Source organism: Epargyreus clarus, unplaced genomic scaffold (genome assembly GCF_041222505.1).
Source record: "Epargyreus clarus isolate Ecla_fem2 unplaced genomic scaffold, WU_Ecla_fem_2.2 ptg000012l, whole genome shotgun sequence".
NCBI classification, from domain to species: domain Eukaryota; kingdom Metazoa; phylum Arthropoda; class Insecta; order Lepidoptera; family Hesperiidae; genus Epargyreus; species Epargyreus clarus.
Window position 1 is genome coordinate 2,338,258 of NW_027332220.1, and position 14,467 is coordinate 2,352,724.

General features: G+C 30.7%; 1 protein-coding gene across 1 annotated transcript in view; it reads left to right on the forward strand.

Annotated features, from left to right (window-relative positions):
• Positions 1 to 14,467, forward strand: part of Sxl (sex-lethal) — a 41,147-nt gene that overhangs the window by 23,490 nt on the left and 3,190 nt on the right. Inside the window, exon 7 of the mRNA XM_073078103.1 lies at positions 2,216 to 2,288. Within this exon, the coding sequence (XP_072934204.1) occupies positions 2,216 to 2,288 (73 nt within the window). The remainder of the gene's footprint in view (positions 1 to 2,215; positions 2,289 to 14,467) is intronic.

A 14,467-nucleotide genomic window follows, 5' to 3' on the forward strand; every position in this document is an offset into this window, starting at 1 on the left:
TTATGTAGTATTATTTAAATGAATTTCTATGCCAATAAACTGTTTGATTTATTGAAAAAGATATATGCTCGTATTAAAAGTAATGCTGGATACTAACTTGAAATTTACACGTAATGTAATGTTCAGTTTCGACATCGCGTTACATTACTCTCATTAATTTCATTAAGAATTATAACAATGAGCCAGATAATAAGGTTAAATTCTGAAAAATGTTATTTAATGTATAACAATTTGTAACATTACAAGTGTGTGATTAATTTGGTACACTGATGTAATTTTCACAAATACTTTTATTCAGTAACCATTTCCAATCCAACCTTTTATTAAAATAACAGAGACAGAATAAAAAGAATTGTGAATTAAATGGCACGTTTATTCTGAATGAGTGTTATTCCCAAAATTTTAAATAATCATAAAATATGTAGTCAAATAATGATTATGTAGATTTGATGTTGCCTTTGTCAAATTTCTTGGGTACTTTATTTGTTTGTCAGTGTGTGTAGAGCTAATATCACTTGTGGACTAATTATTACCATATTGTATACTTGTAAATACTATTGCAGTCATTAAATAGCTGGGCCCGTCTGTTGGATGGCAATGCATTCGTGTTGTTCAACTACCCGCAATAAATGTTTTAGGTTTTAATTGTGTGTTACATATAGAAATATATATTTTACGTGATCTCTATAAACATCATTTTGACACGTGATCTTTTTGAGTGGAAGATATAGAATTTTTGTGGGGTGTACTTCCGTTTAGAACATACCTCCAATCGATCTGAATTTTGGTACACATATGGATTTTGGCTCCCTAATTAAGAATATCATACTCCCTAATTAAGAATGTCAAATTGCTGAAAAATGATTTTTTTAATGGTTTTCCGCGTATATTGCAGCAAACATGAACGTTAGAGAAAAATGTTTCAAACAAAAGTTGTAGACGCTAAAAAGATCAACATTTTTTGTTCTGTATGTTTTCCGCATAAACCCAGTTGTTTGGGAGAAAAATGTGGTGCACTTCCGAAAACCCCCACGTCCGATTGATTTGAAACTTGGCTCGGACTTTCCTTTGGATGTTCGAAGACAACCCCTAAAGGGATTTTTGGCGCATACCCATAGTTACCGAGAAATTAAATTGTGAAAATTGCATTTTAGCACGCGCGTTATATTTATATAGTGCGGAGTTTTCTTTAGTCGGTAATGTAATTTTCCCTGTCCCAACCTAACCTAGCCAATAATATAGTATTACGTATAGCCTAGCCTATAGTGTTTCGTATTGAATTGGTTAGGTTAGGTTGGAACATATAAGACAATATAAAACTAAGCGAGCAGAGCGCGGCAGCGCCCTGCGAGCGGGTGGGTCCAATCCAGACCTTACCTTTATTCATGAGCACATTTATATCGTACTCAAAATACCCGCAAATAATATTTTCAAGGTCAAATTGCTCAAAAACGATTATTTTTGGATGTTTTTTGCGATAAATATGAACGTTAGAGAAAAACGTTCCAAACAAAAGTTGTAGACCGTAAAGAAATATATATTTTTTGTTCTATATGTTTTTTGCGTGGACCCAGTTGTTTCAGAGAAATATAGCAGCAAAAAAAAAATCGTTTCGAGCAATTTGACCTTGAAAATATTATTTGCGGGTATTTTGAGTACGATATTCTTCATCTGCGGGTCGAAATCCATAGGTGTATCAAAATTCAGATCGATCGGAGGTATGTTCTAAACGGAAGTTTATCCTTTTTGTGTTTTGAAAGTACCCTCATTTTGACTTTTTATAGGCTTTTTTTTTAATCGAGTAATCGATGTTATGTCATAGCAAGAGATAGTAGATGTGTTCTGAAACTACCCGCTTTCTGTTTATATGATTTTAGTTCTTCTTAAGATATATAAGAATATAAGAATAAATATTAAGATATATAAGAATGAAGAAATTGAGTTGTGTTTAAAATAATATATTTTACTGACACGTTTAGTTTTACTAGCTGAAAACATTGATAGTTTAATATTAAAATGAATATGAAATCTTGAAGAGAATATGATATATTGTTATCTCTTCAACTTCTTTTGAACAAGTAGACATAAACCAAGTCAAACACTATATCAACACTTTTGAATTTGTAACGGTTTGTTCAGATTAGGCATGCGTATGAACGTGGCATCAGGTATACCATGTTCTATGTAGTTTTCTATATAAGTTATTTGTTTGCAGGTGGCCGAAGAACACGGGAAGCAGAAGGCGGCGTACTACGCTGGATGGGCGGCTGGTTTCCATCATAATAGAGGTAATTTTATATTTTTATATTGAACCGTGGTAGAACCCTTCGTGGTTCGATTGGGGTACTACCAACACCCTTTTAGCTTAATAATGGCTGTGTTAAATGTAATGTTCTCGTTCCATGGTTGATGGTAAGATAGGTGTTTTAATTTAGTCCTTTCGGATAGCAAATATGTAGCTATATCTTCAGGTCAGCGTCAGATGACTACTTGCTTTATTTTTTTTACAAATTTATATAGGTTTTATAATATTCCTATCATTATGTTAAGGGGTAAGTATTATGTGTATAAGGCTTATTAATATTGAGGTAGGTATTGTACATAAAAGTTTTAATTTGTTAAAAATAACAATATGTTTTATTAACATTCATAATATTTTTGAATCGATGTGTATGATTTTTAACAGATTTGTTGAATTTGTTGTTATTTTCCATTTTTAAAGTGATACAAGATGAACTTTAATTTCGTGTAAATATTTTGAGAAATCGATGTTCTTTATATAATTATAACAAAGTTATATATTAACGGTCTTATTCATAAAAAATGCTTATAGAAGGTTTTAAGCACTCATTAGTTAAAGTGTTCGATAAGCTTATAAAACGTTCTATAAAATTGCTTATTCATAAACGTTCCATAAACCTCCTATAACTAATGTGTCGCTAAAGTCAACTATAAATGAAAATGTTGCCATTATAGTGAAGTTCGGCGAACAAATTGACAAATATCCATAGATAAACACCATTAAATGAGATTATTTCGTACTAAAAAAATATTCTGTCTTGACATTCTTGTCAATGCGTTGTCAATAAAACCAAATAACATGTCAGTGTCATTGTATTTGTAAATACCGCGAATTTAAAAATATTTTATTTGTTAAAATAGGATATTAAGCAAAAGTTGTTAAAAGATAAAGGAGTGAAAATTGGTTGGATATAAATGTTTTGTTAAGTTTCGTTTTGTAAACATTCGCAATATCTTATGGCAGTAAACATTGTATTTCAGAAGGTGTACCAGGATCTCTGCGATCTAATTTACGATCATTACGTACGAGATCAATTATAAAATTTACTGTCGATTTATTAAAGCGATAACGCTTCCGAAAGTCTTCGTCGTTTAAAGAAAACGGATCACTCTTTGGTGCAATGTTCTTCGAAGTGGACGGTTTTCTAGATTATTAATAATATCTAAGCTTTGTAAAATTTGCATTGTAATTTGAAATAGTGATATAATAATGTTATATATCGGATATTTAAATAAATTATTTCAAGTTTATATATAAAACGGACATTGCCATTTAAAATTTATTCAAAACATATTGTCAAATTAGGTTAGTAATCACTAATCAGCTGATGAGAGTCCGCCATCTTTGTCTTATAGCACTGTTATAGTAGGGTTCTGGCCTCTATAAGTTATAGAAGGCTTATAGAACGGTTTAGTGCCTAAAATACGTTTATGAATAACACTTTTTGACAATCGTACTATAGCAACGTTATAAGTGTGCTATAACTTTTTATGAATAAGACCGTAAAAATACTGGTCCATTATTACTCTGTTATTTATGTGACTTTGACGTAATAGAAGTTAACGAAATAAAATATTTTAGGAATCTTGAAACGCGTAAAATTGGGAAATTATTTTTTTATTTAAATAGTTTTTTTAATTTAAATATATCTATTGTATAAATGTGTTATTTTACAAATAACGTACAGAACTAAACAGCTTTTATGGTTTTTACGATACGATAGTTTTTTTATATCTTTGTCGACATCGTAGTACCAACAATAGGATTTTCTTTGTCAAGGGTTCCTTGGAAATATCTAAACTCTATTTTTAATTCAAACAACAGATTTACATTATTGTCAAACTAGGTCGTATTTGAAAACGATATAACTTAATATATAACCAATAACGGTAACCGTTTAAATAAAAAACGACGTAGTAGTATCGTTAATGATATACAATGGTAACTGTTTAAAAAAATACTGTAGTGGTATAGTCCGCGCCAAACTGCTAGTCCGCTCCGAATATAGAAACGAGTCGCGTCGCCATAGTAAATTGTAGATATCAGCGGGATGAAGACAGCGCGGAACCTTCCCGGCCGCTGCCCGGTCTCGCCCGCGGGGACATAGCTGCGTTAGTGTGCGCTAACGTTACGAAGTATATGCGCAACAACTTCAGAGCGGACTAGAAGTTTGGCGCGGACCATAACGAATATAAAACCGTGTAATATGCGCACGCTGCCTTGCTGGCCGGACAGCCGCGATGCACTACCCGCAGCGGCACCACAGCCTCGACCAGTTGGACATGCTGCACAGCCGCGCGGACTACACGGCCAATTACGGGATGTACCCGCCGCCGCCCGCGCGCCCCTACCGCCGCGACCTCTACGCCCAGCCGGCATATATGCCCCACCACCGTCAGTTTTGAAAAGGGGTCTACTGCAAAAAGTTCCGCCTTACCGACACAAGGATATAGGCGGTGCGGACGATTTTTTTTATTGTCGTGTCGTGTCGTGATGTCGTGATGTGATGTCGTGTAGTAGTTTTGTGCGGCCTAGCTTAAGGGTGGGGGGAATGTTCTGGGATTGGGGCTATTGGTTTTGTATTCTGGGTTTAAGGGGAATTAACATTATTTTAGGGTTTTTTTTAATAAATGTGGACCGGTAAGACGCGATCATGAATTTCGTCTTTTAAAGAAGGTTACATATTTTATGACTTAACCAACTTACCTCAAAAATAGCCACGCATGTATGACAGCTTCAAATAATGCCTATTCTATATGAAGTTGGTTACAGAAGTTCATGAGTGGCAGTGCCTTATCATCAGTATTACTGCATGCTCGCTAGCCACTTCAATCCTATAAAAAAAAAGCCTTTTGAATCGACTGAACCGGCACCATCGATGCGCTTATTTCCCTTATTTCTATTTTTTATTAGCATTGACGTTGATTTTATTGACATGATTCTTTATAAAAATGTATTTAACATACTATCTCTCTAGGATATAAAATGTCCACAATATTTTTCTAAAATAACAAAGACACGTTTATTTATTTATTTTTGCTTTATTCGAAAAATGTAAATTCCAATATGATCGTACTAAGACACTATTATGTCTCAAACATACATATTTATGTACATACATGTCAGTATCGATTTCCGATTTTGTATATACATTCCAGAACATTCTCACCCAAGATTGATAAAAAATTAAAGTTATTTTGCGCTTAGAACCCTCTCCATTGTTAAACTCCTATCGCTTCTTCTATTTATTATGATGTTATATAATATAATAAATAAATACTATTATTGTATTGTAATCTGTAACTGTAAATCTTTCTGGGTTGCCAGTTTTGTGAACATTTTTTGGTTGCCAGTGTTAAAAATGTTTTGATATGCCCTAGTGTCTAGATTTTGGGCAAAAATTGTTCACAAAAATATAATGTCGCGTTTAGACTGAAAATGTTTTGAATAAATTAATAATTAATCGATTGTAAAATCGATTTATAAATGATGATGATTATAATTGACGTGTGAAAAGGTGATTGTTTCGTGCTGAGTGGTAGATAAATATAACTTGTTTCAATTAATAATCTAAGTCGAAGTTGCGGCTTTATATGTCTCTCGCTTACACATTATGGAAAATTAACGAGAGGGAAACATAAATGCTATTTTGGATTAAAATATTTATTGAAACAAGTAATACATATAAATTTAAAAAGCGAATCTCATTTCGAGGATTCCTATTTATATTTGCGTAAATTATGTAAATTTTAGGAATATAATTAAAAATAAATTATCTTACGTCAGCAACTAGTCATTTGTAAGTGTAAATTACTTCAAAATTGTTACCTCATTTTACGAAAATTACGCGGATACATTTTAGCGTAAATTTAGTAATTTAGCGTAAATTGAGTATTTTCTCCTCGACTATTGATTCTTTTTGCAATTTAATATACATTTGTTATTTAAATATCTATTATAATATACTAGGTAACTATGTATTTACATTATATACAACTTGTTTGTAGTGAATGTTTAATTGTCATAGAATCATAATATAGATTCGTTTAAGTAATCGATCTTCTGTTTATTTTCAGCGTAGATTACAAAAATTGTAGGGAAATGTTCGAAGCTCAGTACGAAGGCTAAATTTCGTAAATTTAAAATTAGCTAGGGACATTATATATGACTAGATGAAGAGTCGCCGTTAAAATAAAGTTAAGTTGTAATAAAGAAACTTAATACTATACAAGATAAGCGCGAAAAACAAATTCTTCCTTGGCATTCGGGTCAAAATACATGATCGGGTAAAATGCACTCTGCTCATACCACCGCCATACACACATCGACTATCCATTTTTACCTAAAAGAGGTAGTATATTCGGTTGTATGTATTTTTGTGTATCGTTTCTTTCCCGATTCTACATCTAGACATATATAATATCTTTTAAAATAACTTTAAAACTAAGGGACCCCGTCTCAGCACAAATTTCACTGTTAATAAATACTACATTGTTCTAGACGAGTCTTAGGTGACTATAGCGACTTTCACTTGGATATATTGGTGACAAGAATGTAAGAGTTTCGATTTTAGATCTCGATTTGATGATTTGATTTTTAACAAAGATATTTTCATAAAGTGTCGTTTGAATTTATAATATTTTTTCCTTAAAGTGAAATAACTTTAAAATTGTAACACATAACGGTAACACATGCGGTTGATTTAATATTAATAATTTTAAATGGTGTGAAGGCACTTGCGGCTGGCAACCACTCTCTGCTTCACTATACATTTAACAATAGCTCAATTAGTATGTGTCAATGCTTGTTGAACTTTTCGTACGGCACTGTGTGAAATTGTCTTATAAAATGCATTGAAGTTTTCAAATGTTCATAGCTTTATTAATGTAATCGTGAAATGATCTCAATGTTAAATAGATATATTTATTAACTTACATTCAAGTTTAGTTCCTCATAGAATAGATTTACGATTTTAGACACCGTAATCAGAATATGTCTAAGGTTATAACTACAAAATTGTCATAGTTTCCATAAGGATGTTTAGGTCATTTATTAAAGGGCATTAGTTCTGTATATTTTAGCTAATTTCAATAATCAATAATTAATAGAGAGTATTTAAACGAACTATAACGAATTCTATGTATTTTATTACAACTTTTTACTTACTTATATTTATAACTCTTATGCCTAAAGTGGGTGTCTATTTTCGTCGTTTTAAGGAATTTATGATTGTGCAAATGTCAATTTATTAATTTCTTACTGTGGTACGTCAGATTATACAATAAGGTTCTTCGCTATAAATATAATTATCATACTTCATCTATCTGACTCTAATGCGAGAAATAGACTAGATCTATAAATGTTCGACGCGTCTAATATACGTCGTATACGTAAATATCGAAGAAATGAATAGGTATTTATTTTTTTGGCAACAAACGGAGAACATGTTATGTAGAAAATAAAGAAATATTTTAATACTTTCCTTACTAGAAAAGAAAACAACGAGAAAGTTATATTGAATTTCATTTTAGTCAATATAAAATAATGATCACACAAAATGATATCAAAATTATTATTTTATAGGTTTCATTTGAAAGGCAAATCTCATATATCCATTAGCTTTTAAGGTTCAATAGAGTAGTGAACTCTCATGAAAACAGAGCCATCGAGATAGGTCTAGTGTCTGATACATTCAGTTAGCTAGTTCAGCTATTCGATCTTTTCTTGTCTGTAAATTTATCCAACGACATTGCGAATATTTTATATTTTTTGAGTACTGTAATCTGAAATTGTTTGTTTCGTTTTATGCTTCAGACGTATGTTGATGCAGATATTATTTACGAAATAGACGTCAGAATTGTGGGTCGCCTAAATGATAGATCTAGTCTTAGATTAGTGTATGGATGTAACTTATAATAGTAGTAACTGGTACTTCCTTGTCTTATGAATAAAATAAGAGATCTTTATTTAACATATTTACAACTTTATCGTATAATCCATCGTATTACAATTGTCTCAGCTTATGAATCACAAGATGTGCTCAATAGTTTGTATTCGTCTGTTTAACAGCTAAATATAAGTAGGTGTTGAATTCGCTTTGTCGTTATGAGTATTATAGATATTGCAGTTAGGGCAATAATTGAATTGGCTGGTGCGTAATTGTATTGGATCGCTGCAGTTTTAAGGATTGAGATGATGAAACAAGTAAAGTTTTATTTTAATGTTATCTTGTAAAGTGAAATGTAGGTGTAGCGACTTCCCGCTACTCGTCACCCGTCTCTCTTTGCCAAATAGGCAATTAACCTTGTGGTAATCAGTAATCGTGATCTGGTGTAAATTGGCGAGAACTTACTCCATTCAAAAGGTAACTTTTCTTGTGTATCTATTCTGGAGCTGGACCAGCAACAGGTGGTCTTATTAAAAACCAAATATATGTATGTATTCGTGCAAAATTTGTACAAAAGTCGAAGGTTCAAATGGTAAAAAAAAAGGTAGGTCCAATACAATTAAGCATCGGTCATGTTGCCATTCTAAAAGCACTTTACATTTATAATAAATAAATAATTACATGTTATCACAAAACTTTTAGTTACGCTTTTAACATCATTGTAGTTTAAATGGTTTAATTGGTGCATATTCTGGCTTATTTGGAATCTATGATAGGTTCTTCTTTATGACCTTCGGATGCAGCGAGGATTGTAAACGGTAGCGAGGTGAAATCAAATAATATAGACGATAATTTCAATGTGACGTCATCTGTAGAGTTCGCGCTAAACTTCTAGTCCGCTCTGAATATTGAAGCGAGTCGTTTCGCAATAGCAAATGGCACCCCCCGCCGCCCGGTCACACCCGCGGGTACATAGCGCAGTTAGTGTGCCCTTAATCTTGCTATGGAGTATATGTTTGTCATTGTGTTTGACCGCAGAATTAGAATAGATTTCAAAATAATTTGGCTGTTCCAAAAATATCACCTAAATTAGCCGTTTAAACTATAACATTTAAATCCTTTATTCCACTTATCTAATCATTCTTACTTAATATTTTTAGCCGCCTGTTAAATACTTATTTAGAATCTATTTTTATTTCACTATTTACGGAGAGATTTATTTTCTAAATAACATATAAAGCTATTAGTTCTAAAGACATAGATTTTGTTAAGTCAAATAAAATGTTTACCTTCATTAATCGTTTAGTTATATCTGTTTCATTCGTAGTTATTTCATGGTATACTTGTGTTACGTTTGGGTGTATTTGAAAGACTCGAATCACGGTGAACTTGATTAAAACATTACTAACATATCAATAATTTATTTATTTAATTAAGGGTCACCAACGCAGAAAACACAATAACAATTCACAAAGATAACAAGTAGAGAATAAAAGGTCGTGTCCCCACAAGTATACGTGAGCACGGCATACGTAATAATAATAATGATTACATTATATTTTTTGCAAGTAATTCGAATGTTGCGCTAATCAGCAAAATAAATATTGTTTCATTCGTAGTCAATTGGTGGTGATAGAGAAACATAAAAGATCTACTAAGCTTATTGAAATCTAATATCGTTGGTTTTAAATGTGCCCTTTACTGGATAAATTAGTGTGAGTTTCTACGGTTTAGGGCGTATTGTGCTCTATCCTACCATAGATAGAGAGTTAGATATTCTGCACAAGTGTTGGCGCGATTGTGTGTACCACATGCACACCAGCATTATTGTTCATATATACAGGGTGAATTTTTCAAACGGGCCTTCAGGACCAAATCCGAAACTATAAGGATTAGCGAAAAATGCTGAAAGGAGTTACGAGGCCGATTTTGATAAAAACTAAAACTGCATCATTACTTTTTTTAATTAATTTTTCCCTAGCCGGGAATCGAACGAGTTCATTTTGAAAAAAAAAAAAATACACCTCTATATTATTCCACTATTTGATAGTGTTGCTTATAAGAATCAAAATCTGGGAAGTAATGTTATGTGACAAATTAAAGGAAAAGGAAAATTTTGAAGAAAATACATATTTTTCCATACATTGGCATACTAATCCTTATGGATTATACATAACAAATGATTTATGTATAATTCTTTAGAAACATACATAAGTCATACTATTGAAGAATTTATTGAAAGATCAACTAATTATTCGATGTTATGACCGTGACATATGGCTTAGTATGAGAAAGTAATAGTTTGGCAAATAAGTTACCGCCGTTTTTAGGTTTTATTTTTTAATAAAAACAGGCAACTGATTATTTAGTAAATCCTTGTTGTTTGTTGTTTACAACTTCGTTTCAACGTTAAATATAATTTTCAATATCTCTTTGTTACGTAATCACTCGAATTTGACTCAAAAAATTCATTCTCGCAAATTGTCAACTTTGCATCTGTATTAAACGAAACTCCGCCCATAGCAAGTTAAATCTGTTATAATGGTCCTAAAAAAAAAACCTTAACTAAGTCGGACATAAAATATAAATTCTTGGAGAACAAAACGTCCGCTTTCGAACGATTTTAAAAATTGAGCCAAAAATATGTTAATATGCAAAATGTTTAAATTGATGAATGAACTTAACTGCCAAGTTAATATGAAAGAATATGTATTTTGTTAAAATTGAGGCTTATCCTTTAGTTTGTCATTTATCATTACTTCTTAGATTTTGATCCTTTTAAGCAACACTATCAGATAATGTAATAATATAGAGGTGTATTTTTTTTTCAAAATGAACTCGTTTGATTCCCAGCTAGGGAAAACGTTATTTTAAAAAAGTAATGATGCAGTTTTAGTTTTTATCAAAATCGGCCTCGTAACTCCTTTCAGCATTTTTCGCTAATCCTTATAGTTTTGGATTTGGCCCTGAAGGCCCGTTTGAAAAATTCACCCTGTATACATAATGCACCACAAGTCAAATTCATATGCCTTTGTGTGATCAGCGCCTATCTTTATACAAACTGCGATAAACGCCCATAATTAATAATCAATCTATCCAATGTATAGTCTACAAAATAAGAAAGGTGATATATTTCCAGTTAATCAAAACAAGTCCACTGTGAATCGAGTCGTTACGGTGACAATATGCAGAAGTGATTCGAATGTTCAGTAGATGTATCGGAGTCTATCAGTGTTGTTCTTGTACCCTAAACTGTTCCTAAACTTCTATTTCCATGTGATGGGTGTCAGATTTTTTAATATGATTTACGAAGGATTGAAAGAGCATGTGTACCTATACCTTTGTAGATTTGTATCTCTTTACTGCGACTTATTTACATGACTCATTTTACGCGTAAATTGAGGAGACGTATAATGCTAACGCTATTTACGTTGGCTAATTTTACGCAAATTACCAAAATGCGTAAATTAATGATCGATACAAAATCATAGTTATTTAATAGTGTATGTATTACTAGTTAATGCAACTTAATTTTTGTTTTAATTTTATGTTTTAGCAAATATCAATTTCTTTTGATTCCGACACTCATCACAGACGCTATAGTCCCTTCTTAGGTTAGATAATTCATAGATTATATTGTATTATTAACTTATCTATTACGAGTATGTAGTAATGTTATTATATGGATAGTTTGGCGAGAAATCCTGCTGCTGGCATCGTGTTAATGATTACATCGATCTCATTGTGTATTTTTATTTCCTAGTTTATATCAGTAATGTACTCTTCTTAATCTTTAAGGTTGGATGTTGGTGGCAGGTTTTCTTGACGAATACGGATCGTAGGTCTAGATTGCTAGAACCAGTATCAAACGTGAATTGTGCCTAATAATGCGTATTTTTTAAGAAAAGTTTCTGCGGGGGTTAGTAGGTCAAGGAATTTTAGTGCGATATAGTTGTTTTCTTATTCAATTATTCTCTTTTTTATTTTTACTCTTTTTTTATTTTATACTTTTTATCCTGACCTCAGGCATATTTTTAATTTACCATATATCTATTCTATTCCTTTTGGTTCCTATTCCAACAATAATAAAAATCTATTTTTCTGTTAGTATTGTGTCAATTATCATCAAACAAATTGATTATGGCATTAAGTTTGTCATTAGCTTAACTCATATTTTCTAATGTATATTATTGAATAGTATTTAAATGTGATTACTTCGTGGATTATAAAAATAATAAGAAATCTAGATAAATAATCTATTTTTAATGGTATATTCATTTGTTAGGAATTATAGTCGTGGTTTGGATTGAGTAAATGCGTAAAAATAGAAAACTCGTTTCGAGCGTAATTTGTCATTTTACGCAAATGTTTTACGGATTTTACGTCATTGAAATAAACAAGTTGATATGATAAAACAATGATAAAAAATTTCTATATTGTATAGTTTTCCTTATAAATTCATTAAAATTATAAACATTGTTATTTTAAATTAATGCTTACTTCGTATGATATTCTAAAATGTTTATTGATTGAAGAGAAAATATACTGAATATTAAAAAGGTTTTATAGTATCATTAAATTTCTTATTAATACGTACTAAATATTTATAGTATTATTCATTATTATTAAAATAATTGTTATTGTAACTTTATAAACACGTTAGGTATTATGTATTAGGTGTTAGGTTGTACTGGCCTTATGGTAATTACGTTTAGATTAGGATAATTTTATTGATATTAATTAGCTATTACAATTTGGGATTTGGATTGCAAAAGATTAATAAAGAATATTATTTGATATTGATATCTTAAAAGGAATATTTATTTATTATTATTATTTATTTAATATCGTCGCGGAATTAATATTATGGAACAGATTTTTAATTGAGGTATTTTTAAAATGGCTATATTTCGATCCATTATATATCATGGATCGTGATCACGGCAAGTTGAGCTTTGTTTCGCCATAACCACGATCCATCTAACTGGATCGAAATATTGTCATTTAAAAATATTTATCAAGAGAACCACTTACGAGTACATACTAAAAATACATTTATCGGGTTTTCATTTATTTACATTAGTCACCATTTTATGTCGGATTAAATATTTTGGGATATAAGAATGACTTTGCGTTCAGTGAAATTAGTAAGAAAATATTTTTTGTTTTCTTTTTGTGGTGATATATTTTTACAAAAGTTGAATCTGGTTTTAAGTTAACCTTTAAAGACAATTTCTGTGCATAAATAAAAAAAGACCATTACGATACCTTAATTCGCAAATCAGCCAACTCCACTCTTTGTTTCTTTTATTTATTTTCATTTTGTTCAACGCCATTTACTATCAAAATAAATAAAAAAACATGTTGACAAAAAGTTGAGTTGGCTGATTTGCGTATCAAGGTATCGATATTTAATTTAATAACCGAATTTTAATTTATTAATTCCTTTTTGGGCTATAATTTAATTGTAACAGGTAGATACGATTAAATCCTGTTTATAGGAATTGTTTGTTATTAAGGACTTAGTAATTCATGTCGTAGTTAATAATTACTTATACGAAATCACCTAAATTAGTAAAATACTTATGTCTTATCATACACACTAATATGTTTCCAATTATAATAGTATTAGTAGTCTTCTGTCTATAACTTCCGTACTGTCAATTTGATTATTATGCAAAGTATATTTTTTATATTACCGATTATGATTATTTAATGACAGTGATACGTGTAATAAATAAGATATTGTTATATAAATAATATAATTTATCATTACTAAATATATGTACATTATTTTATGCGCTTACCTTAACATATATATTTATTAAAGTGAATATTTTGTGTTAGAATATTTTAAATGTTTGCAATAGTAAATATCTTTATTTTTTATATAATATCTGTAATTCACTAGAATATTTTGATGTTTTGTAATCGTAATGGATCGTGATATGCTAGGAGGGGTTAACAGAACGAAACTTGCAAAGATATTCTTCCAAATTCTGGCCAAAAAGTAGTTATGTAAAAATAAATATTATTGATCATTGTTGTCTGTCTTTTTGTCACCCTGTTTTAAAATAGTAAAATAGTACGTACAATAATGTAATGGTGATCATAAGTAACTTATTGTGCGCAATAATAATTTTATTTAATAGTTTATTACAAGGATAGGTATGTATTTAAAATAAACGACCTCCTAATTAAAGTTATTCATTAGAATCATTTTTTGTCAATTTTAGATACAATTTTATAAATCTATAATTTAAAAAATTCATTACAAT